At 42.8% G+C, this 25,091-nt stretch overlaps 1 protein-coding gene across 4 annotated transcripts in view; it reads left to right on the top strand.

The window, feature by feature from the left end:
• LNX1 (ligand of numb-protein X 1) overlaps positions 1-25,091 on the top strand; it is a 133,973-nt gene that overhangs the window by 101,672 nt on the left and 7,210 nt on the right. For all 4 annotated transcript variants that reach the window (XM_019525886.1, XM_019525887.1, XM_019525888.1 and 1 more), the window contains 4 exons: positions 2,120-2,488; positions 8,399-8,533; positions 16,762-16,939; positions 18,471-18,699. In XM_019525886.1, coding sequence (XP_019381431.1) covers positions 2,120-2,488; positions 8,399-8,533; positions 16,762-16,939; positions 18,471-18,699 — 911 coding nt within the window. The remainder of the gene's footprint in view (positions 1-2,119; positions 2,489-8,398; positions 8,534-16,761; positions 16,940-18,470; positions 18,700-25,091) is intronic.

Here is a 25,091-nt window from a genome sequence, read left to right as displayed (position 1 = left end):
CCACCAGTAAATTGCTGAGCTTTCTCAATTTCTATTAATGTCACTGGTAAGTGATAACTAAGAACACTTAGCACCTTGCAGAATTGTGACCTCAGATTATATAATTTTTATCCATTTACCAATTAGTCTAAATCAGTGGTGCTCAACGTTTTGGTCCCACAGGCCATATGAATAATGCTGAGCCAGTCCACAGTCCCAGGATCAGGCCCTGCACTGGCCCCAAGTGCCTAGATTGAGCCACAGGGCCCCTCACCACCTCTGCCCAGCTTTGCATGCTGGTTGCCAGGCTACAGGGCCCCTGAAGCCCAATTGCAGCACTACCTCCACCTGGCCCCATATCCTGGGATCGGATCCAGTGCTGCCCTGTAAGCCTGATCTAGCATGTGGTGCTGTGGCCCATGTGGCACCCCACATACCCATGGGGAGCCCTGTAAGCCAGATGACCTAGTGCTGGGGGTTGAATCTGTCCTATCAGCTGGGGGTTGAGTAGATGTAGAAGCACATATTAACCAGTTCTGTCATTGCAATGGTAAAGCATTGGTGGTGCCCTTGTCTCCCTAGCTTTTATCTATAGCACGCAGTGGGGTGGGGGTGGGGGGGGTGTTCCTGCTTTTATGCCTCATGGTTGAGAGTTTGAAGTGATTCAGGAAATTTTGGGAATTCTTTGGTAGCAGTTGCTTGTGAATCCAGGGATCTAGATTTGATGGCCTTGGAGTGCCTTAACAGTCCTGTATTCTTATGGTCATTAAAGGAATTTTGCAAGATCAAAACGAAACTCACCATTTGTAGTCAATGATGCTTGTTCTATTAATCCACTGTCTTGTTTAAATCCTCCAGTAAACACCAGTTCTAAGTTAACTAAAAGAAAAAACTTAACCAGTATCATGGAAATTTTATTTTCTGTTTTTCTTTTGTTTTGGTCCCAGCTCAGAGTAACAGAGTTGTAGAACTGCTGAGCAGACACTGAATTTAGGATATTTGTACACTGCAGTCCAACAGTAGAATTGCAGTTTACATAGACATACCCCAGGTAGCTTTAAACTAACTGGCTTGAGTGCTGAGAACAGAGTAGCCATAGCAGCACTCCAGTGTGTTAGCCACCCAAGTAGTTACAAAGAGTCCTGAGTGAACTCTGTAGTCCATGATGAATATCATTCTGCTGCTGATAGCACTTATTGGTTCCCAAGTCTAGTGAGTTTAAACCAAGCTTGTTCATGTCTAAATGAGCGGTAGTCGCTCTTTTGGATATGCAGTGTTGACTTTCTAAGAGTGACAATATTAACCACCTACCAAACAAAGCCAAGCAGAACTCTTCTGTATGCCAAGAATAATTGTTGTTGCAGTCTAGCAGCACTCATCATAATGTAAAACTGCATAGAAATTGTCTGATTTGCTTTTCCCAACAGCAAATTAAAACTAGGCAAATATTTTTCATTTTGTAGTGATAAAGTGAAATATCCTGTCTGTTCTGCAAAGCAAGAATTGCAGGCTTAGTTTATATTTCTATCATTTGTGGCTACTTGAAAGAAAACAAAAACCAGAACATTTTGGAAAGCTTGGAAAGCTTTGTTCTCTGATGCCATAAATCAGCCTAAGGTCCAGCTATAGTTAACTATCTGGACTAGAAGTGGACCAAACTATGCAGGCTTGTTTTCCCTGTTCTGATCAGCTTTTTGATTAGGTAGGAAATGAAAGATTCAGATTGTCTACTGTAACCGTAGCAGTTTTGAGATAATGAACACTGCACTGCAGACAAGTTACTGGGAGTGAAAGGAAGGATAGCAGGGAAGAAGATTTCAAATTAGAAGTTAGTGGAATAAAGATAAGATATATGAAGAGATATTGGGGCCTGAGGAGGAATAGTAATAAAACTGAAAAATAACAGTCATGTCTGGAGACAGTCAGTGAGAAAAGAAAAAGACAGCAATCGTCCATATGCTGCATCCTATCCTTGAGGGGAATAATATTATGTAATAGGAATTTGGTCTTTTGTGTGACACAGCTTGCAATGCTGCATGTCACTTAACATGAACGCATCTGTGCAAATAGATGAGCTATCTACAGTGCCAGTTCAGATTAGGCAGTCTTTTCACCATTGATTTATGATTCTCTCTTCTAGGTAAATGGCATGGACATCAAAAATGTGCCTCACAACTATGCCCTGTCAATTCTGAAGCAGCCCTGTCAAGTGCTTCGACTCACAGTACTCAGAGAGCAGAGGTACCGATGCCGAAACAATGGACTTCCTTTTGAAGCTCACAACTGGGATGACAGTTTTCATGTGGTTCTAAGCAAAAGCAGCCCAGAAGAGCAGCTGGGAATAAAACTGGTCCGCAAGGCAGATGAACCTGGGGTATTTATTTTCAACTTGCTGGAAGGAGGTGTGGCTGCCCGTGATGGACAGCTTCAAGAGAATGACCGGGTTTTAGCAATTAATGGGCACGATCATCGGTATGGCAGCCCAGAAAGTGCAGCCCAGCTGATACAGGTTTGTCATGATGACTTGACCCCAGCTTCATTTAATTAGAGTGAAAAAGCATTTTTTCTACCCAGTGCCATGCCCCTGCCAGACCCCTAGCCACACATATTGTGGGGGGTTGAAGGAGCATCCCACAGGCAGTGTTTGCAGACAGGTGACACCTATGTGATCCCACTGACTTCATGAAATGAAAATGAGCCTAAATTTTGCTAATGCCAGCCAAATACTCCATAAAAAGGCTGCCTTAATGGACATCTGCTATATGTTCAAGGTCATTCAAAAAGCTTAAACATTAACTTTAATCTCTGCATATCTTTTTTGTATGTAATAAGGTTTTTAACTCCTTGGATGCTAGTTTTGCTGACATTTGTCACAATTACAATTCTTGGGATAGGCAACCTGGTATGAAGTGACTGCAGCCTTAGAATATGCACCTTTTGTCAAAGATGATTAAGAACACATGCTCTGTGCCCAACAGAGAAAAATATTGAGGACATTTATTGACCTTCAGTCTCAATGGCTGCGTCCCACTTACAGTCACTTAAAGGCACTAGAGATAGGCCTAAATCCAGAGACAGCCAGGCACATTTGGGAAGACTGAAACTGCACCTGAATTCTTACAATTTCATCCAGTTTTACTGATTTAGCTTTATACAAAATATTAAAATGGCATCTCTCCAAGTTGCCCTTAGCAAAAGTTATTAAAACAAACTTACTTACATTGCCTGACTTCCCTCCAAACTTGCCCCTCCCGAGACATTTTGTCTTTTTTTCAGACCTAATCCCTGCAAATTCCTTTTTAAAAATCCACAAAGCAGCCAGCAAGACAATGAAGAACCACTCAGTCAACTGCTAAACCTTTTATTTCTGGCATTCCTCATGCTTAATCTGTTTGTTTGGTTTAGAAGGGGGGTACACAATGTTTATGTAGCAAAGATTTTTACATGCATAAATGCAAACACAGTTCTCCCCTCAGGCATACCTATTTAACCAGGGTACATGGGCTTGGCATTTGGCTCAGTGTACCATTTTAACAGGTATACTTTTTAGCATAGTTCATGGACTCCAGGGATCAATGTTCATTGAAAGTCTGTAGTGGAGATGGGTGTGTGTCTAGAGATAGATGTTCCATAGTAGCTCTAGTCCAAGTAGAGTACATGCTGGCTGAGGAGTGTGTTTCTGTGCCATCTTAAATAGAATCAGTTGTTGTAGTTCTGGGTTTTCCTATGTAAACTGGGAACGGAAAGGGGGAATGGTCTCTGAAGAGAACAAAGTCTCAGATGAAACCTTTCATGAAAATCAGTATTCCTGGAACATGTCCTTATGCTTACAAAACAAAGCAATAATGCTTTATAAGCAGAAAACAGCCCTGGGATGAGATGGAAAAAATGAATAACGAGACCATTCACACAAATGTTTAAAAACACAACTAAAGATCTTACTAAATCCAGAGAGTGTCTGTTATTTATACTCATGTCTGAAACACACACCAGCCTCCAGGAATTTAAACAACAGGCCCATCAAAGAGTCAGTCATGTTTCCATGCAGGCCAGGCTTCTAGTGCACTGGTGTGAGTTTGATTCATGAAGGACTGAATTCCCAGACTCTCTCCTTTTTGTCATGTTGCTTCATAAATTATGATTTGTCTTACTTTTGCCTTACTTTTTTCCAAGTTATTTCAGGGGCAAGCCATCATATTATTACCACAAACATGTAATGTTGGATTTTTTTTACACAACATATTGCAGTCTCTGATTTCTTCAATTTCCAAAACCCAAATGTGAGACATTCAGGTTCAGCAAAAGCCTAAAAATCCATACTGCATGAAGCTTAAAATATAATATAAAAATACATAACCTTAATTAACATTTGCAAAGTGCCATATGTCTCTAGTGGTGTTAGCAGATGAGCTTGTATCATCTTGTTCTATAGCTTCAGTGTCCTGACTCATTGCACTTAATATAGCTGAGAGAACATCAGGTTTATGTAGAGCATCTTTACATTTGGCTTCTAAATAACAAATAAGTGAAAGAGGTCTGATTCATTAGCCCTAGCAGTTTAGATATTAGCATATAAGAAGTAGTTGTTAAGCAGTGGATTAGGTGTCTGGCTCTCATAAGCTCATTCACAAAAGCCAAAATGAAGAAAATATAAAGGTGATAATTAGGGTTGTACATCAGATACAATTTTTGAATTTTGTATCCTTCACATTTGTCTCACCACCAATGATCAAGGCCTTATGTCAAAATGAATGAAGTTGGTTTAAACCAAGAGTAGGCAAAATATGGCCTGCAGGCTGGATCTGGTCCATGGAGGGACTTTTTCCAGCGGTAGTTCCCCCAGCCCTGCCTGGCCCAAGCACCATCTGGCCTATGGCATGTCCTATCACACCTAGGCACATGGCAGGGCAGAGGTGCTCTGCAGCCAGACTGCCTTTCTAGGAAACCCAGGTAGTGGCAGCAGCTCCTTCTGACTGCCACCACTGCTGGCCCCAACCCCATGATACTGGTGGGGACCTGCATGCACAGCACCAACCCCACCCCACACCCACTCTGGACTTGGCCCAGTGAAGTGGCCCATCTCCGGACCAGCCGCAACCCGTGTGTGCAGCCCTGGCCTGGCCCACCCTGCACCTGCTCCAGATTCAGGGGCCCAGGCTAAGCAGTGGTGATGATGGCCAGGCAGAAGCTACTGCTTGGTGTGGAGGCAGAGTGACTCCTCTCCTTATCCGCTGCCAGTCCCTTCTTGTTGCAGCCACTTGGAGCCTTCACCCAAGCTGCCCTGTGGCTCCTCTCCACTGCCACCACTGCCCTTCTGGGCAGGCCAGAGGTGGTGGTGACAGCAGCAGGGAGGGGCTTCAGGCAGCTGCAGCAAGAAGGGCCCAGCAGCAGCGAGGGGGAGAGGCTGCTTTCCCCCTGTGCAAAGCAGCAGCTTCTGCCTGGCTGCTGCCGCTGCTTGGCGTGGGTGGGCAGTTCGGAGCAGGCACAGGGGAGGCTGGGTTCAGGGCTGTGCATGTGGGTCCTGGCTGGTCCACTCTGGCCAGGGTGAGTCTGGCATGGACATGGGGTGGGCCAGGGTCAGAGATGTGGCTGTGCACTGTTGGCGATGAGGAGCCGTAGGGCACATGGGCTCCGGGCTGTTGTGGGGGATAGGAGGTGCTGACCAGCCAGCTCCCCAGAACTACCTATGTGGCCTGAAGGCCCAAATAATCGGCCTCCCCTGGTTTAAACTTACAGCTTTTTACTTCTACTTCAGCCAAAAATTGCCTATGTTCTTGACTAGCAGGAGAGTGAGATCTGATGAAACAACTATTAATAGACCAAGCAAAAATGTTAATAGTTTTTATATGGAAAAATGCTAACTCAAAAGCTGATTTTGTCTCTTTTATAACTTCATAAAATCCCATGACTTTATGATAAGTGACATAGTTAGTGACCTGGAGAAAAAAGCAAGCATATCTTAAGGCAATGTCTTTTAGTGGGCCAACTGTATAGTTGGAATAAAGTTAGACAAGCTCTTGAACGCAAGGCATTCTACAGGTCTGACCTGGCTAATGTAACATTTATAGTAGATATCCTTATTGAGATTTTCCTAGTCATTCTAAAAGGAATTAATCAAATTGACAACCTTCTTGTAAATAATCAATTATGAGACAAGCTGAGTGAGTGAATAGGTCACTGATCTATTCTACTCATTGTAAAAGTTTTGCAGTGCAGCTCTGATTTCATGAGGTCTGTCATTAGGCAGTTTAGCCTTATGTTCATAGTTTTTTTTAAAACATCTTCACAGATTAGGGATTGGCATGTTTTTAACTGAGATTCCAGATTCTACTCTCAGGTGCCACATGGATTCAGATGCCAAATAATAGTGTACCATAGTGATGAGTTGGGCATAAATACTTGGAACAGATAATTTAGCCTTTATAATATGAATATATATGTATGTGAGTATATGTATGTAAGATGTCTCCATTATGAGAGTGTGACTGACTTTTATGCTATTGGTAAAATCTAATATATAGGGAAACCCAAAGGAGTTCTAAGGATTACAGGGAAGTGCAAGTTTTCTATTGATCTCAACTTCAAAGATGTGGAAATTTGCTTGTTTCCAGCAGTCTTATAGGATTTATCTAAACAGTGTTGAACACATAGGAAATTCTCTTGAGCAAGACTGTAGCAAATGAAGTTAAACAGTAAAAATACAAAACCCAGGTGCCTCTTCAGCTCCCACTGAATTCACGGAGAAATTGGACTTTGAGAGCAGAATTGAGCCTGGACTTGGTTTCTATCTTCTTTTATATTTTAAATCCTTTTCCAGTTTCAACTGTCCTTAGAGACCATTCCAACAGAGCAGCCTGCTTAGAGTTCCAAAGGTCTGTGCTGTTTTATCCTCATTAAACTCTTACAAGGAAGCTCAACCTTACAGCTCTCTTCTGAGCCTAAATGCATAAGATTCCTCTGGCAGCCCCTGAGTTTCCTAAATCTGCAACAGATCTAGCTTTTTCAGCCTGAAGAGCAAGAGGTTAGAGATTTTAGGGTTACATTTGGACTTTCCCACACAGCAGGGCACCTCTAAAATTGAAGCTACCACTACATTTTTCTTTACTGTATTAGTTTATTTTTTGGCAGGCAACCACCAGGCATCATTTTACTCAGGTGGATTCTGTTTTTGGTTATACCAGTACAACATGGTCGACTTCAGTGGAATTGCCTGAGTCCAGCTGTGAGCAAAATGTTGCTGTCTACTTTAGATGGAGAACTGGTCCTCACATGCTGGTCCAACACCATTACATAATAATAAAATATAGTACTAAAATGGCATTTTTATCTTCAGAGCAGTGTACAAGTCAAAATGTGTAGATCTTCATGACACCTGTATGAGCTACAGTGAGTGCATCTCCATGTGACCCCCATGGTGCAGCTGTTACTGCGCCGTCATTTAGTACTTGCTTTAGGAAGTACTAAATGATGGCTCAGTAACAGCCATTACTGCACAGTCCCAGCAGTGGACTGTTATTTTTAGCAGCTACATTGCTGTAGCGATGCACTATAGCGAGGTAGCTTGTCACTACAGTGATGTAGCAGCGGTATCATGGTTTGTGCCCGCCGATGCTACATCGCTGTAGTTCATCACTGTGGCAACGTAGAGTCCCATGTAGATGCGGCCAGTGCCCTTTTATAATTCCCATTTTGCAGAAAGGTCAAGAAATGTCATGACTTCCAGGACTGTACCAGTTCTTAGTGCTCCCAGGATTACAGTTTATGCCAGGTTCCCAGGCCTGTGCTTGCCTCATTTGCCAATGCTTCTTTGTTCCCTTTATTCTGCATCCATTTGTATTTTACTGTTCAAAATTATAAGCTCCCTTCACTAAGGTAGGTGTGTTTGTTGAGAACGACTGACCTCAGATTCAGCCACTAGTCATTTCTGCCAAGGGCAGTGCTTTGAGAAGAGCGGTATCTCTTCCATAGTTTCCATCAAATGATAGTAGATCTAGTATTATACATTTCTCACATTTCTATCACATTAGTTAGCTGTTTCAAATATTCACAGGCCACTTGGAAAAGTCTATTCAAGTCTACAGCAAAAATCAAAGAGAACTCAAGTGTGATGCCCTCAGTACTTCAATTCTGAATAAATGCTAATAGGTTTGTGGAGAGATAATGATCAAGTTTTAGTTCTGCATTATAGTGAGCTGAAAATTATTGTTTCCTCTTGTGATGATTAAGTAGTAAGTGTAGAGGAACAGAAAAGAATTGTTGTTCAATTGAGAAAAACCTAATATCCAATAATTGTCTTAAAAAGGAAATCAAACTAAGAGCAAGCTTCAATGAGACCTGTGCTTTGTGAACTTGTAGTGATGAAAAGGTTGGCTTTGTAGCTGCATAACAGCAGGATTTACATCTGTCTCTCATCATGCAGGCCAGTGAAAAGCGAGTTCACTTTATTGTGTCACGGCAGACCAGACAGCAGACCCCTGACATCTTGCAGGAGGCTGGGTGGAATTGCAGCAGCAGCCCTCAGTCCTGCCCCACTGAAAAAAACAATCCTAACAAGGTGAGGCCTGGATCTATTTTATAGTTAATGCTTCTTCTGTGGGAAAGAGGGATGAGAAGGTTGGCTAATGTTTTAATGTCTCTAGGTGTTGTCTCTGGACTGTATCATCGAAAGAAGCACATCTTGTTGTGCTATGTACATATAAAAACTGTGGTCATCTTTATTTATACATTGAGAAGTGCTTCTGTCTTGACTCAGTTTGCGGGGGTGGGGGAGACTTGGTGAAAGAGGAAACTGAAGGATAATAATGGGACAAAGCTTTATGCATATATACTGAACTGTATACAAACTATTCTGAGCTTGCCAAATGTAATGTGTTGTAATAAAAATAAGAGACTTGTATGAATTTACAGCATCTGAAGACAAGAAGCTTCCCTACATGGACTTAACATACTTGTACCATCTGGTTAAAGATCATTTTGATTACTGCCCCATCATTCATTTGTTAGAATAACCATTATCAAGAGAATAGATGTGAGGCTACATATTTAACTGTATCTCCAGTATCTTGACCATCTTCAGAGCTGACTTTACAAGCTTTGAAGACAGTTGCTATGATTTTCCTCAGCCTTGCATCTTGTCACATTCACAAGAAGTGGGTATATAATGCTAGTATTCTGCTCCTGTAGTATTTTACACATGCATTTTATGTGGAAAATTGAGAGCAGAAAGCAGCAGAAATTGGTTCCAGTGGGCATGTGCTGCATATATATCCACACAGAATTTGGTCCAGACTACTTCCACCCCTTTCCACCCCTTGCTTTGTAACAAGTTACTTAACGTTATTTGTGTTGACTTGACTCAGAAGTACCTGTGCAGTTTTAAGAAATATACATTTAACCAAACCATCCCTGTACTAAGCAGAATGGAGGAGGTACTATGCCCTGTTTCCCTTATTCAGGATGAGTTCAGTATAGGTCACAACATGGACAGAAACCAACCCAACAAGGACCTTGTAAAAAGAACATGTTTTCAGGTGTTGATGAACATTATGGTTCCCAGTACTTGTAGGACAAGGCATGCACATTCAGTGGAGGGTTTCATTTTAGATGAGAGATTATTACTAGAAGCAGAATGGCTCAATGGATAGAGCACTGGACTGAAATTCAGAGGGCCTGGGACCTGTCACTGTTTCTGGCACTGAGCTGCTCAGTAGCCTTGGGAAAGTACTTCACCTCTATTTGTTCCTATCTTCAAAACAGACACAATTATCTTACCTAGTTTGTAAAGTGCTCTGTGGTCCAGGTGTTATTCTTAGAGTAAGGAAAATGACAAAGAACATATACAGTCTCCATGGAGGAGACAGCAGTAGTGCATGGTTCATTCAACAGCATGGTTCATTCATCAAGTAGGCGGGCAGCCAGGCAGGTAGAATCCTGGCATTTAAGCATTTGTCTACTTGAGGGTGAAAACTAAATATGTAACTTTAACTTAAACTAGGAGTGCTCAACCCCTGGTCTGTGGGTCAAATCTGGTCCTTGGCGCTGTGTCACCTGACACCTGGGGCTCCCATGGGAGGAAGATCCTGGCATGTGGAGCTGGACAGGAGTGGCACATGGGGTGGCATGGGGCCTGATCTGGCCTGCAGACTGCCTCCACATCATTCATCTGGCCCACAGGGACAAAACCTTGAGCGCCATTGACTGAAACCATGTTAAGCCTTTGTATGGATGTTCTCATTCTGAGTACAAGTGGCTTTAATTTATTTTAGTTTAATTTGCTGTCCAAGCAAGTTACAAAAAACTGAATTAAAACCAATTAATTATAAATAAATGTATCCAATGGAAGGTTCAACTTGTGCCCTTTTAACATTTACATTGTTCTAAATTCAGATTAATTTTCCTTGGTTGTTCCTTCATAGAGAAACCTTAAAAGTGCAGTATATGGAAAGCAGAGCTACAGCTTATCCACCACCCTTAACAGAGGTCAGGAGAAATAGGCAGAGGGAGACGTACAAAGAGTGCCTGCTGGGTGACAGCAAATATGATGGAATTACCTAGAAGGTGATCTGTGCTAGAGCATAATCCAAAGCTCAGAGAGACAGCCCTCAGTGTACAGAGACAGCTAGAATAAGTCCTGCTTGCCAGGCAGCCAGCAATGTCTTTATAGTCCAATTCTGCAGTCATCTAGGAGAAAAGGGTGGGCCTATATTTTATGTTGTTTTAAGTATCAGAAATTATACTTCATGCCTGTAGCCCATCCTCTAGTATAAAGTTCACAAGCATAATTCTTGTCATGCTGTAGTGAGATTATAACCATATGTGCTGTCTAGAACAGCAGAGATGACACAAGTCAGCTACCAGCCTGCCATAAGAAAATGCCTAACTGATATTGCATCTGCAAGTCATTATTTGCTAATGAAATAATGATTTCAAGTCCCTCAGGGAGATCTCTGAGTGTGACAGCAATTAACTTATATCACTACTGTATGATTCCTGAGCACCTGCTATGTCCAGTGTGTCTCTCTCACTATTCTGCCCATTGGAGATTTCCATTCCATACCAAACTTCGGGCTCCTGTCTTCCTGTCCTGTACAGGAAGCAGCAGGAAGGCAATTCTTAATTCATATGAAGTTGTTTTGGAAGCTGTGGTGGCTTGTGGAATTTAGGGAACTATGTTTTTACTGCAGCTCTCCCCATGGGGCTAATGCCCCTTACTTTGTTGCTTTGACATGATTTTTGGGCTGCTGTGAAGATTTTGCAGTGGCTATGTAATTAAAATCCAAGAGAACAGGCTGTGTAGCCCCACCTGCTCCACATAACTTCTACTGGTTTCCACCTTACACAGCAAAAGGGGATCTCAGATTCTTTATTTTTTAATTCTCATCTAATGCAATTTCACTTAAGGAGCTGCTGTAGCAGTTTCTGTGGTGTTTCTGAGCTACTGACAATGAATAATTATTTGGGTATTTCTTGTTTGAAAAATAGGTTATCCAGCTACACAGTGCAATACTTCCTTATGCTGAGTGCTGAATAGTTAGAGTTGAGACTCAGTTCTGGTCTTGAGAATCATAGGAAGGCTGAGGGAAAGGGACTGTAATGGAGAATGTTTCTGGGATTGCTGCAGTTCTCCAAGCACTCAGCTCACTCTGTCTCACATACCCCTGGCACTGTTTAGTTCTCAGTTTTCTGAGAAGTAGAGCAACCACCATGATTCTGTCTGCCGTCTGGGAGTGCATGCACTCCTGTTTCCCTCAGCTGAATCCAGGTGCTCTCATGCCAGGTAACTAGAATCTAGCTGTTGCTGAGAAGGACCCCTTGCAGGAATTCAATAGACCAAACCATTCAAAAATAGCCAATGAAACGCATGGGTTTGATTATTTGCAGTAACCGTAATTCTTCACTGTAGTACCTTCACTCTTGTGGTGTTTGCTCTTCAGTCAGATATGAGAGCATCAGTCTGGACTGTTTTGTCTTTAGCCTAAATTCTGTTCCACACACTCTTTTAATTCACTGTTTTTAAAATTCAGCTTGAGTGGCCATTAGAAAAGGGGTTGTTTTTTTTAACCAGACCTTAATTCAAGGCTTGCAGATCTGTGCAGTCTCCAAAATAGTGTGTGCTCCTGTTTAGATCTATTCCACATCTTGGTTGTGGCTTGAAACCAAAGGCATTACCTTTAGGAGCGTGGTTTGGTGGAACTCTTTACTTGCTCTCAGTGAGCTTGCTATATTAAATGTAGCTATAATAGATAAATTGTTAATTAACTTTAAGTATCAGTGATTTGAAGTCCAAGGTTTTCTTTCTCTTTATTTCTTTCCTTCATTCCTTCCAAGGAGTGAACTTTAGTGTCATAGTTCCTGTCTGTGTCTCTGTTCTCCCCTGCATATCTGAAGAGTATAGTTGCTGAATTTTACCTTCAAGTTTCCATGTTATTCAGTTTCAAGAATAAACTCCAGCCTTCAGCATTCTCCTTTATTGAATCATGGCTCAGGAACTTTTTTTGGCCAAGTCCTTGCCCTCACAACATCCTGCTTCCATCTGCAAAGAGACTTTCTTTCAGGCTAATGCCAATAGAAAAAGGAGATCAGCCAGCAGAACAGTGATGAAGTAGAAAGGCAATCTGTGATTACCATGCCCTCTTCAGTGGGGTGGGAGTGAATTTTGCATATAGTGAGCTATATGATTGCTCATGTCTGGAATTGTTTTTAAGTTGTTCTCCCATGTACAAAGATAAAGGGAATGTATAGTCAGAGTCATTGCCATTGCCTGGACCCAGAATAAAGAAGATATCAGAAACACTCTTTAGTATGGCAAAGAGAACTATTAAAAAGTGTTTATAATACATAAATAGGCCAGATCCCACTCCTTTGAAGTCAGTGGGAGTTTTGCCATTGACTTCAGTGGGGGTACAGTAATGGCCTCTGATATATGACTTGTCTCTATATGATAACTACTTTCTGACTCCTGTTGTTTATTACCCATTGTCCAATCCATAAAACCTGCACCCATTGCCCTTGCTGCTCAGGGACATAATAGTCTGTATCTGTATTAGTTGGTTAGCCTTCAGGTAGTATATATTTTCCAAGTAGATTCAGCTGTGTCCATTGCCTGAGAGACACGCGTCAGGACTTTGAGGTTGTGATATCTGCTATAAATATTTATTTCACAGTAAACTTTAAAAAAAACCAACACAAGCTGTTAGGTTTTCCCTGCCATGGCCTCCCAGGTCATTTCAAAACGATGAAAAAGAGCAGTTGTTTAGAAGAGAATGTATTAAAATGTATTGACTGATAAACATGGCCTTTTAACTGGTTTACTCATTATCAGTAATACCTCCATGAAAGCACTACATGTGTTTATTAAAAAGGCTTTCATTTCCTTTTATTGCTATCTTCCCCTCAGCTGAGCCTCCAAAATTCTCATCTACGATCATGTTAAAAATAAGATGGTGCAGGGAATCTTCAAGGGAAACTGAATATTGCTGAATACTGTATGTGTGTACAAAAGACATTTTTTTCATCATTCTTCATTGATCCGTAGCATATGACAATTTGTTCCTGGGCATCACTTTTAAAAGCCGATAATGTCTATGCTGTTTTTCAGAAATAAAGCATAAACAATGTATTTTATCAGTAACATTCTTGATGTCTGAGCCAGAAAGAGCACAGCATAAATAACTAGGATGCTCTGAATTACAGGCTATAATTCATATTTTGTTCCAAAATATGATGTCATTACAGCTTTTATATTTTGCTACAAAACAACTGTCCTTCTGTACCAAACTAGTACTTAGTTTCCTTTATAGTGGGCCATTTTCAGTGAAAAATCAATGCATCATCAAGGTAGAAGAACAACTTTACCAAAAAAGTTGAAGCAGGATTGGAGTCATTAGAGCTTCGTGTGTTTAGCATGAAAAAGTATGTCAATGTTTTGCAGGAATTAAATCCCCTTCCTAAAGCCGTAATACCAAGTTTTCTGACACTGTGTTCCATTCCAGTCAGAGGTACTAGGGTACAGCGTGTCCAAAACTACTACTATCTTTGCAACTACTGTCCCTATGAATGAAGAAGGGAGCGTTTTCAGTGGAATTTAATTATTTTATTTTTCTTGGAATGAAACATCAATTTGCAGTTCTCTCTACTTATTTTGTGCATGAAATATGATTTGGGAGTTGTTTTGTTTTGTGTTGTTGGTTTGATTGCATAACTGGAGAACTCTTGAGATGAATTTATGTAATTATAGTCTTGTCATTCCAAGCGTGCCTTTCATAAGAAAAGTTCTGTTAATAATCCACATATTTGAGCCCATCTCCCATTTATCTGCAAGCTTCCCGTTGGAGTTGTTCCCTCTTTATCCCTCCTTCCACACAAATCTCTTGGTGCTGTCTTTCCTCACAGTTCATTTTAACTATTGTGAAACAGGCATAGATTTGACTGCTCTGTTTCTGTGCTGTTGGCCAGGGAGTTGAAGTGGAATGTCTTGCTTGAATTTTACGTAGCTGGAATGAGACTTGCATAACCATGGGTGAGATTTATAGGTTATTTTGTGTATTAGGGGTTTGAGGTCATGTGTGTGAATGGTGAAATCTTTTTTTAGTATGGCTTAATGCATTTGAAATGCTGTGCTGCTCCTGCTTTAGAGAGTGGGAGAAAATCCCAGGCATATGAAATATTTAGGGAACTTAAAGTTGTTCAGTAATGTTTCACTCCAGATCTTTTTTGCTCAATCCTTGTTTCTTTTGTAAGCATGAAGTATTCCATAGGGATTGGGAGCACTGACATATTCAGGTTACAGAAGGAGGAAGAAGTTCTGTTTGGACACTGGGAAGATGCTCTGTGACTAGTGTTACATTCTAGAGCCTGCTACCTTTTGTTCCTCCAACAAGGAGGGACAGAAATTACATATAAGAAATTATCATTAAGTGATCAGAAACTGGTTCAAATCTGTAACACAACAGAAGTTCAGTGCACATAAAGCACTTTCAAAATGGCTAAAACTGGTTTAAGATAAACCTGGATGGATGTAGTAGCAGACAACTGATTTAGGTTAAATCAGTTTATTGAACTTCTGTCCTACAGTCCCCCAGCATCCTGGGTTGCTTTTCACCTCCCCTGCAAACTCTCCCTTTCAGGGTAAGCAGGCTAGCCTTGGCCAAAGCTGTCTGCTCCTGCAGAGCAGGGAGGCGTGCTCTATTGCTCCCTGGCTTCTAGCCTGGGCCACTGCAGGCATGTGGCAGCATTTCCAGAATGAAAATTGAATGTCTGTTCACTTGCTTATCGGTTCAATCTACATAGCTTAGAATAATTTGTGAAGATTGAACTGATTCAGCCCTGGGCTTTTTAACTGTCTGTACTTAGCCAAGAAGCATAAACAAACGAGGCAACATGTGGATGACTTGTCTAGTAACATGTGGATAACTTTTCCTATTGGAAGAAAAAGATGAATGACCTCATAAATTTCATATGGCCATCTCAAAGATTTGATCTTTTAAAATCAGCAATGAATGAATTACTCCAGAAGCCGTTGGCACTTCATTCAGTAAAAGTCCTTATTATTCTGAATTAAATTCACATTCTCTCCTCCGATTTCTACCAGAACATTCTATGGAAGCATATATATATATACAGAGGTCCTAGAGCATGCCTCCCTGCTTGGCTGGAGCATACAGCTTGGGCCAATGCTAGCCCACCCGCCCTGCAAGGAGGGGCTTGCTGGGGAAGTCAAAAGCATCCTGGGATTCTGGGGGAGTGTGAGTTAAGTTGAATCTGGAGGGGATGTGGAACAGAAGTTCAATAAACTGATTTAACTTAAATCAGGTAAGTCTGATACTACATCCATCCAGGTTTATCTCAAACTGGTTTCAGTCATTTTGAAAGTGGTTTATGTGCACTGAACTTCTGTTGTGCAACAGATTTGAACCAGTTTCCAATCACTTATACCAACTTATGTGTAATTTCTGTCCCTAGCCTTTGACGGTCTGTACTTAGTCTAGATGTCTGACTTTATCTACCCAAATGTGGAATGCTTTGGTTATAGCTCCAACGTTGTAGAATCCTATACAGTGCATTTACAGGCAGTCCTCACCTTATGACATTTCGAGTTACAATGTTTCATACTTACAGCATTTATAAATTGACACCCTGTTTCAACTTTCTGACATCAGTTTTAACTTTACAACGCTTGATCCAACGCGATCCCACACCAGTGAACAAGTTCGCTGTGTCGCCCATTTCCCTGGAGAGCATCTCTCCAAACTTCCTTGGACACTTTCTTTAAGAAAGCAGACAAGACTCCAGAAGAACCTGCAGTCAAGACTTCTGAGAAGACTCCAGCCAAGAATCCTTCAAAACATCTGGCAAAGTCACCTCAAACAAGTCCTTCCAAGTCAATATGGCTGCTATTTACAATATAAATACATTAATGTAGCCATGTTACTCATGTATAATTGATTGAGTACAAAATTCTGGGTTATTTTTGGTGAAAATAGGGTATCGGGCCTTGGTTCAGGCACCAATCTATTTATAACATTGTTTCCTATGGGAAAATCGGTTCTGAGTTATGTTTTGACATAAGACTCAGTTTTCACAAACCAATTGTGTCGTAAGTCTGAGGACTGCCTGTACTCATATTTGCCACCTGCACAGAAAGGTGTGAGCTTCAGTGACTGTCAAGTGTTTTGAGATCATTGTAGAACTGCCTGTTAATTTCCATTAAAGATGATAAATGATAATGCTGTCAGAGGGCTGTACATTTATGCTGCACTTATGCCTACTCTTTGGCCCCCACAGAACGTCCTTCATGCTGTCACCTGTCATGAGAAGGTTGTGGTTGTGCGGAAAGATCACACAGAGTCGCTAGGAATGACTGTCGCAGGTGGAGCATCTAACAGGGAATGGGATTTACCTGTCTATGTGATAAGTGTTGAACCTGGAGGAGTCATCAACAGAGATGGCAGGATAAAGACAGGTAAGGCCAGTGGGATTGGGTAAATGTAAAGCCCTCTGCTTAAGAATACACGAATCACAAAAGGCTGTCATGTCCTGTAGAGTTCAGTACCCATGTGAGTTTCTGTCAGATAGAAGAGAGCAAAAAGCCTGGGAGTTGTTTTTAAAAAGACAGGTTCCTTGATAGAAACTGTTTGATACTTACAGATTGGAGTCCCCAGGAACAGTGTGTCAGTTAGCTCCTCAAAAGAACCTTATTTCAGCCACTGTGGGAACATCTCTGTGTCATCTTATGTCTGTACCAGTAGTGTAGAAATGAGGCATGTCGAAGTGAATGAGAGAGTAACACATTCTCCCAACTCCAAAGAAGCTGACAAAGTTAATCAAGAAGATCACAAAATCATAGAAAAGTAGGTCTGGGAGGGACCTCAGGAAATCATCTACTTTAACCCCCAATAGAGTGTTGCGTCTCTTGCTAAGCTTCCATTGTGCTTGGGTTTCTGGGAACCCAGCTCTCCCACTTCCTGAGCAAGTGCTCTTGCCAGTAGGCTGTTAGGGAGCAGAGTCCTATTCCTCCTCCTTTCTAAGCAACTAGTCAATCCTGGGTGGCTCCTAGGTCTCCACATTCAGTGTGCTGGAAGCCTAAATGCCTAACCCCTGTCTCTGAGGATCATATACCTGGGGCAAAACAACACTCAAGTGGAGGTACCTTGGAGGTTCATGGGGGTGTGGCTAAAAAATTGTAGAAATGCTACTACAATTGTTGTCCTCACTTCTGGACATCTCAAGGAGAAAACCTACACCCTCATAACTTATGTCTGAAATTCAGATTGAAAACATACCTGAATATAACAATATAGCATCAATTAGAAGTGAACTTTGTAGATCTTACTACTCTTGTAAAGTAGGCAGCCTACGCATTATCCCTATATTAGAGATAGCAAAACTCTGCTCTGATTAGCTTGTGGAGGTCACAGAAGTAGTCTGCATCCTGGAGAAGATCCAAGTTTTAGTGCCTTAGGGCATGATCTGTCCCATTTGTGCTGCTTGTGAGTGTAGAGGGGACTAGGATGGTCTTAAATATGCAGCTGAAGATTCCCTTATTGTAGGGGAAATCTGGACTGGCACAGAGTCCACATAGGCATGCTACCCAGGTCTTCCTCAGTGTAGCCATGTGCCAGGAAGGTAGTCTTTCAGTGCATAATAAATGGGATGGGGCCACTATAACCCATTACAGTTTAGAGCAGTCCTTATACTCCTCTGCAGTTACATCAGGCTGTTTCTGTGATCCAGGGTATAAGAAGATGTATTATTTAAGAAACAAAGCAAAACACCATTGCCTATCTTAACTGCAAGGGAGATTTTAACCCTCATGTTACTCTAATATTCAATGTTATTGTGCCTTTCTTTAATTTCACATTAATATTAACAAACATTTTAAATGGGTAGGAAGCTCCCAGGGCTGGGTTAGTCCTAAAATGCTTAGTCCTCTTTCTGTTTCAAATGAGAAATTAAAATCATAAAGTAATTGTGCCCTTTTCATTGGCCCTCAGGTGACATTTTGCTGAATGTGAATGGAATTGACCTGACTGGTGTGAGCCGCAGTGAGGCAGTAGCCCTGTTGAAAAACACCACCTCCTCCATAATGCTCAAAGCCCTGGAAATGAAAGCATGTGAGGCTCAGGGGGACAGGAGCAGTGCAGCATTCCCCACCACCAGTCAGAACACGTCTGAGAGCAGCGAATGGTCACCTTCCTGGGTTATGTGGCTTGGGCTGCCACGGTAAGTCCAAATACTATATCTTTTTGTCAAAGGGAAGTGGGAGGAAAGATTTATATTTCTTGGACATTTCTTTGTTTTGGTCTGATTCATAGTACTAACATTTTAATTAAATCCAGGCTTTGTCAAGGACCGTTGTTTTAAATACCTCCCCTTTGTAACTGTGTATTAAATAGATGAGAAATATACATGTAGGTATACTTTAAGAGCAGTGCCTGAGCAGTGCCTATTCTTGAAAATGGATCTGGCATTCAGGGAATGAAGGGAAAAACTTGTCTGAAAACAGGGGTTCATTGAGTTTGGAGTGGGGGATCTCATCTCTCTGGACCACCCTGTAAAGTCCAGAACTACCCCTGCTGTTGCTTTCAAGCTGCACAGCCCCTCTATTAGTTAAATACAGCTGAATTGTTTGACTTTGCCCAGATGTTAAAAAGCACACGCAGTTGGCGAATGTCTCAGAATCACCTCCTCTCACCCCAGCCCCTGCCTGAAAAAAGTTCATTTGTAATATACAGGAAGCAGCTGTGTTGTAACGTTAGTAAAAATAATAAAAGCCACATAGCATGTCGTTTGTCTGACACACATGCAGGCATTTTGAACATCTTCAGCATACATGATTCTGTGATTGTGCAACATTTCTCTGAACTTGGGCTTTTAATGAAGATGTGCCACAATTTTGTGATTACGTGGACGTAAGTCACGCAAAGGCTGAATTTATCTTTCTTAAATGAAGCAGAGCTCCCACTGAGTTTAAGGAGTGCAGAATTCAATCCAACACTACTTTTGAGCAGTTCAGAACATTCCTTTCACCATTAATGGGCACCACTAAGTAGACCCATTCCAGCAAAGGCAAGAGTGAAACGAGTTGAGTTATGTTTCTATGACATACATGGCTTCCTGGCTCCTTGTTTACACTAGTCGTGCATTATGTTAGATTCCATTCTTTATTATTGCTCATTCTTCTTTCTTCTTAACTGAGCTATCCACAACCCTTCCTTCCCCTTGCGACAAGGCCACAGCCAAACTGAAGGTCTTGGACTCTTCTATATTTCACTGACTTGGGCCTGTGTTGACATGGTTCTGAGCAGTGGTGATGCGTAGGGGGTGCACGGGGGTACATATGCATCCCCTGACAGAAGTGTCCCCAGGCAGGCAGGGCAGGCAAGAGTGCTGGTGCCCCCCTGCCCGAGCGCGCCAGCTGGGGAGTGCGCCAGGAGAAGTGGTCCCCCTGCAGCCAATTCCACTGACCCGAAAGCATGAGTGACTAGTGCCTCCTGAATCTGGGGGGACACCCACAGAAGTCGCCAACAGCAGCAGCCCTGTCAGGGGAGACACCAGCCCTACTGATGGCATCAGTGTTGGCTATCGGGGGGGCACTGATCCTGTCGGGGGGGCATAGGCACCCCTTACCAGTCTCCTGTGCCTGGAAGTGCCAGCGGCACACCACTGCCAGTTGCAGGTCAGCAGGATCAGCCATGGGGGGGGACCCTTCCCCCAATCGCTGACTCCCCCGACTCAGGAGGCACCAGTTGCCCATGGTTCTGAGTTTAGACCAAGGGCAAGAAGTGACTAGCTCCCACATAGATGGTGAGAGACCACAAGGTGAAAAGACAATTCTGGGTCTGCTACCATTTGTTCTTTGGATAGGAACAACTGGTCCAATGAATTGTCCCCTTTGATGTAGGAGCTAGAGCAGGAATGGGCACTTATTTTGGCCCGAGGGCCAATTAATGAGTTTTGCTGTCCTCTCAAGAGCCACCCTTCTCTCTCCCTCTCTGTCCCCAGAACCGTCATGAAGCTGTAGCATGCCCTGATTCCCACCCCAACCTGTAACCCGCTGGACCCATCCACAGCTTACTCTGCCACCTGCCCAACATGGTGGAAGCAGCCCTGGGCAGGTGCCAGCATCAGCTGTGGATGTGGCAAGCACTTTCTGGTTGGGGATCAGGGCATCTGCCTGGGTTCACAGTTGGGTGGAAGTAGTCCCACCCATCCACCCAGTGTGGCAGAAACAGCACACAGTGGCAGGAGCCAGAGCCACCAGCTGCCTATGCGCCAGATTCAATGAGTTGGTGGTCGCCTGCCCCCGGGCAGGATACAGTCAGTTGGTGGGATAGATCTGGCCTGCAGGGCATATTTTGTCCACCCCTGAGCTAGACTGTTTTCAGCTAGACTTGTTGCTTTTGAGGGTGGGTTGGTTTTCATTCATCCAGCAGGTCTGGTGATCCACCCCATACATCCCTTCCACCAGTGCCAAGGTCTGCATGTCTTTGCTGTGTATATTAACTCTTTTGCCCCATACAGGCTAGCTGTCTGAATGGCAAAATAAAAGTGATAGTATAAACAAAACATGGCTGTTGGCCTATACTGAAACCAGTACTCCCGTGTCTTCAGAGCAAGCTAGGCTTTTTCCCATGCTAGCTAGCCAGGTTAAATCTGCTTTGGGAGTGCTACAGTCACACCTTCATTTGCTGTGTGGACAAATTCTGAGAACTCCCATGTATACAGCTGGCAGTTCTCCTCCTACAGTTTCCACAGTGATAGGATGTACTTTGTAATTCTAATTGAGCCGTGATTACAGTCCGCTTACTTGTCTTAGTATCCACACTGATGGAGGACCCTCCATTAGTGAGCATTCTGTAGCCACCCACTGACAGCTGCAGTCATGGTGAAGGGCAGATGTGCAGCTCCCCATCAAGCAATCAGATACTACCATTGATTTAGGGGCTAAAAGAACCTTAAGGCAGCATCTGAGCTTACTATGCTCCTGCTCCAAAGCTGCACGTGCAGTGCCCCACCCCCTTCCTCTGAAGGAAAATTACCCACCACATCAGCAAGTCTGAAAACAGGAAATTCATTGTAATCATATCCCCAGCTGCAATGAAACTCACAGAAAAGGGCCACAGTGTGCCTGAAGACTGGGGGGGATTAGTATGCTGAACTGGTACACTAGTTATCTTAAAGTCAGATTAAAGACAGGGAATAAAGCTGATTAGAACTGACAGTAACAGAGGTGTATTTCATCCCTATTAGTACTTGCTTGTTTGGGTAAGCACCCAAGCATCAGATTTGGATTTACTCACTTAACAATACAGGTTATCGGATACTTCAATCTTGCTTAGCGTGAATACTGGTTACCCTCCTCTTTTTTGCCCTGACTCTCTGGGGTCTGCATTATACATCTGGAAGTCCTTCAGCAAGTTCTCTCACCAGGACATGTATCATATTAATACACATTAACTCATTTCCCTGCAGTCTGAGAATTTAACCTTTCCCGATTGGCCTTCTAGTATGTTGTTGGCAGGGGCCACACCCCAGTAGATCTCAAGGGGTCAGTTGGAACGCAGAGATATTTTCTAAACTCTTGCTGCATTTACCAAGCCATCTTGGGAGCTGATCCAATTCAAATACACTTCTGATTAGTCACTGTTAATATAGGTTTCCTTAAGGTCAAAGTATTGGGCAAGAAAAAAAGTCTGTAATATAGGGGGTGGATGATTTAAGCTACAAGTCAATTTAACAACACCATGCTGCTAGAGGAGAACACAAGCAGCAAGTGGCAGGCACTTTAGCTTTACGATTTCCAACACTTTAGGTTTCAGTAGGATCCTAGGCAGACTGTTCCCTATCTGTGCCAAATGCCATGAAGACACAGAGCGGGATTTGGATGAGAAAGTGGTTCTGTATTAGTGCAGCATTGCACATTTCCAATTCTTATAACCAGCAAAAAACAAAGCGCAAAGACTTACAATATGCAGCAGTGATTGCCTCCAGGAGAGCAGGGACTCCAAGCTGCTCTGAGTTGTCACTGAGACCAGCATCATGTCTTGTCCTCTCCTGCTTGCTCCCGTTTTATACCAGTTTGTGAACTGTTCCTTCCCTTCACTTTCTTTCCTTTGGGTCCCTTTCCCACCCCGCTACTGGCTATTCACTTTGTCTGATTCTATTACCTAGTCTTCTCTTCACCACCGCCCCTTGGACCAGACCTGCTGTACATCAGGGGTGTCAAATTCCAGCCCTGTGGGCCAGACCCAGAGTGCAGGGCCAGGCCATGGGCTGGACCGGATGAAGGCAGAATTAATTGTTGTGGCTTTGGGAGCTCCACACTCAGAAACTGATCTGTGGGGCTCCCCTGGGGCTACGAATTTGGGTCTGTTACTGTAGGGAATACTACTCTCTCTCAGACTCAGCCTACCCCAGAGACCATATTCTGCAAATGAGTGGTTCAGTGGTATTCAGACTAATGAACCTCAGGTTCTAGAGAGCCTTGCTTATGTGAAAGAAATTAATCTCTTTTCAGCGAAGTGTCCTCCATGAACTGAATTCTTGTGTCCAGTATTTGGGCTTCAAGGTGTCAGATTTTCCAAGCATTTCCATACCTGTTTCTTCAGAACAGCTATTCTGACATTTTTATCGCTTTCCAAGATAGCCACACTTTTCCCTCATTAAGAGACTTGAACATGTTCAGCATCCGGTCTCCTTGTAAGTGTGCTACATGCTTTCTATTTAGCAGCTGTGCTTTGTTTCACCTTAGTATTTTAGGTCTGTGTGAATTTGGGGGAAAGCATGAGGGAAGGATTGTTTTGTCTTAATCAGGACTCCAAAGTGCCTTACTTTGAATTGGTATATTTTTTGTTTACTTAACTTTATGATGTTCTTGTCCATTAGCCAAATATTTTCTATATCTCACAGGATCCCATGGCATTTCTAACAGCACAGGTATTAGAAATAACTGCAACTTTCACCCTATTTAAGGGCTCACAGAGGAGAAAGGTAATTTTGAATACATTTGTAAAAAAGACGGAGACCAGATTTGATTGTTTAGCGTATAGCTAACTCATTTGTTCACTTCATAGTGCAAAAGACTGTGAGATGGTTATAAGACTGACAGACTGTGTAGTGGTTATAAGACAGATGCACGTGGGCTGCTAGTATTTGTCCAGTTTTGAGAGCAGAGCTGTTAAATGAGTGGAGGGCATATTTGGTAGATGTGAGAGAGTGAGATTTATTGAAGTGGCTCGCCCTGCAAACCTACTTGTGTTTTGATTGGTTGCAGAGGAATATGGACCCAGTTAATTGCTGAAGGAAGTGCATATACTCAAAAGCAATAAAAAAAAATGTTCAGCACCTGGGGAGAAGTTTTTCCAGCTTTTTGCAGTCCTTTTTCTTTCCTTTCTAATATCTCCTCTCTCTATCCACATTTCTGAGCCTACCCTGCTCTGAGTAACACACCAGTACTTTGAAAATACATTATAGATCACCCTAACACGTAGAAACATTAGTATTTCACTGGAGTCCTCTTAAATTCATCTAGAAGGTGAAGTGAAAGCTTATGAGTGAAAGGTTATATGAGTTCTCCAACACCACACAGAGGTAGTGGTAAAAGTAGGTATAACACATGCAATTGGATGAGAGCTCCTCCATTTTAGCAACTACACAGAGAACTATGCCTTGCTGTAAGCAGCTCTCTCAGGCATCCCTCTAATCATCCCAGTCCCATGGCAACAATGCCACTTTTATTGGATTGAGAATCCAGGCCAAAGTGTTCTGTATTTTTTATCCATTATAACAAGGTAGAAATGGATCGTATTTGGTGCATGATGCGTTTTATCAGTGTTTGCTGTTGTCCTCTTGAAACTCTTTGAGTGTCATGGGACTACTTGATTCTAGGTCTTGAAGAAGTGAGAGCCCATAACAGAAAGAAACTTCTGTATCTTTACTATTACAAATTACCATGTTTACCTGAACCCAAGACACCTTTGAATTTAAGATGACCCCCAATAATTACATTCATTAAATGGAAAATTACAAATTTGTTACAATTTTCCACATATAGAATCTAATTATTGGAGGGTTGTCTTAAATATATCCCCCACTACTGCTATAGCAGGGAAAGCAGCAACAGGGGAGCAGGCAGCCAGACTTCTGCCCCTTGTCTGCCCACTGGCACTGCCGCCTCCTCCCACCCTCTCCTGGTACCTGCCTCCTGCCGCTTGACCCCTATCACTTACCCCCCTGCCAGTTGCTCCCCATCAGTGCCTGCACCTGCCCCCCTGCTGAGTGCCCCCGCTTGCCCTCTTCCTGCCACTGCTTACCCAGTACAGCAGCTCGGTCTCTGGCTTCAGCCTGGGGTAGGTAGCAGTAGTAGCTCCAGCTCTAGCTCTGGCCAGCCAAGTCAGGCAGCAGCTCTAGGCTGGGCTGGGTTGGGGCCAAAGCAGCTCCCCTGCCACTGCACAGCCTCTCCCCAACCCAACATTGTACTGAATAGGGAAAAAAAATCTTGGATTTCAGCAAATATAGTAGTAGCTAGCACAGGGGTAGGCAATGATTTTGGCTGGAAGGCCACTGTTCTAATGAGCTGTCAAGGGGCAAAGTAGCCCTGCCCTTTGACAGGT

The sequence above is a fragment of the Gavialis gangeticus genome, unplaced genomic scaffold, assembly GCF_001723915.1.
Source record: "Gavialis gangeticus isolate Ggan-Ray unplaced genomic scaffold, GavGan_comp1, whole genome shotgun sequence".
Lineage (NCBI taxonomy): Eukaryota > Metazoa > Chordata > Crocodylia > Gavialidae > Gavialis > Gavialis gangeticus.
Note: the sequence above shows the minus strand (reverse complement) of the source record. Positions and strands in the feature narration are given on the sequence as shown.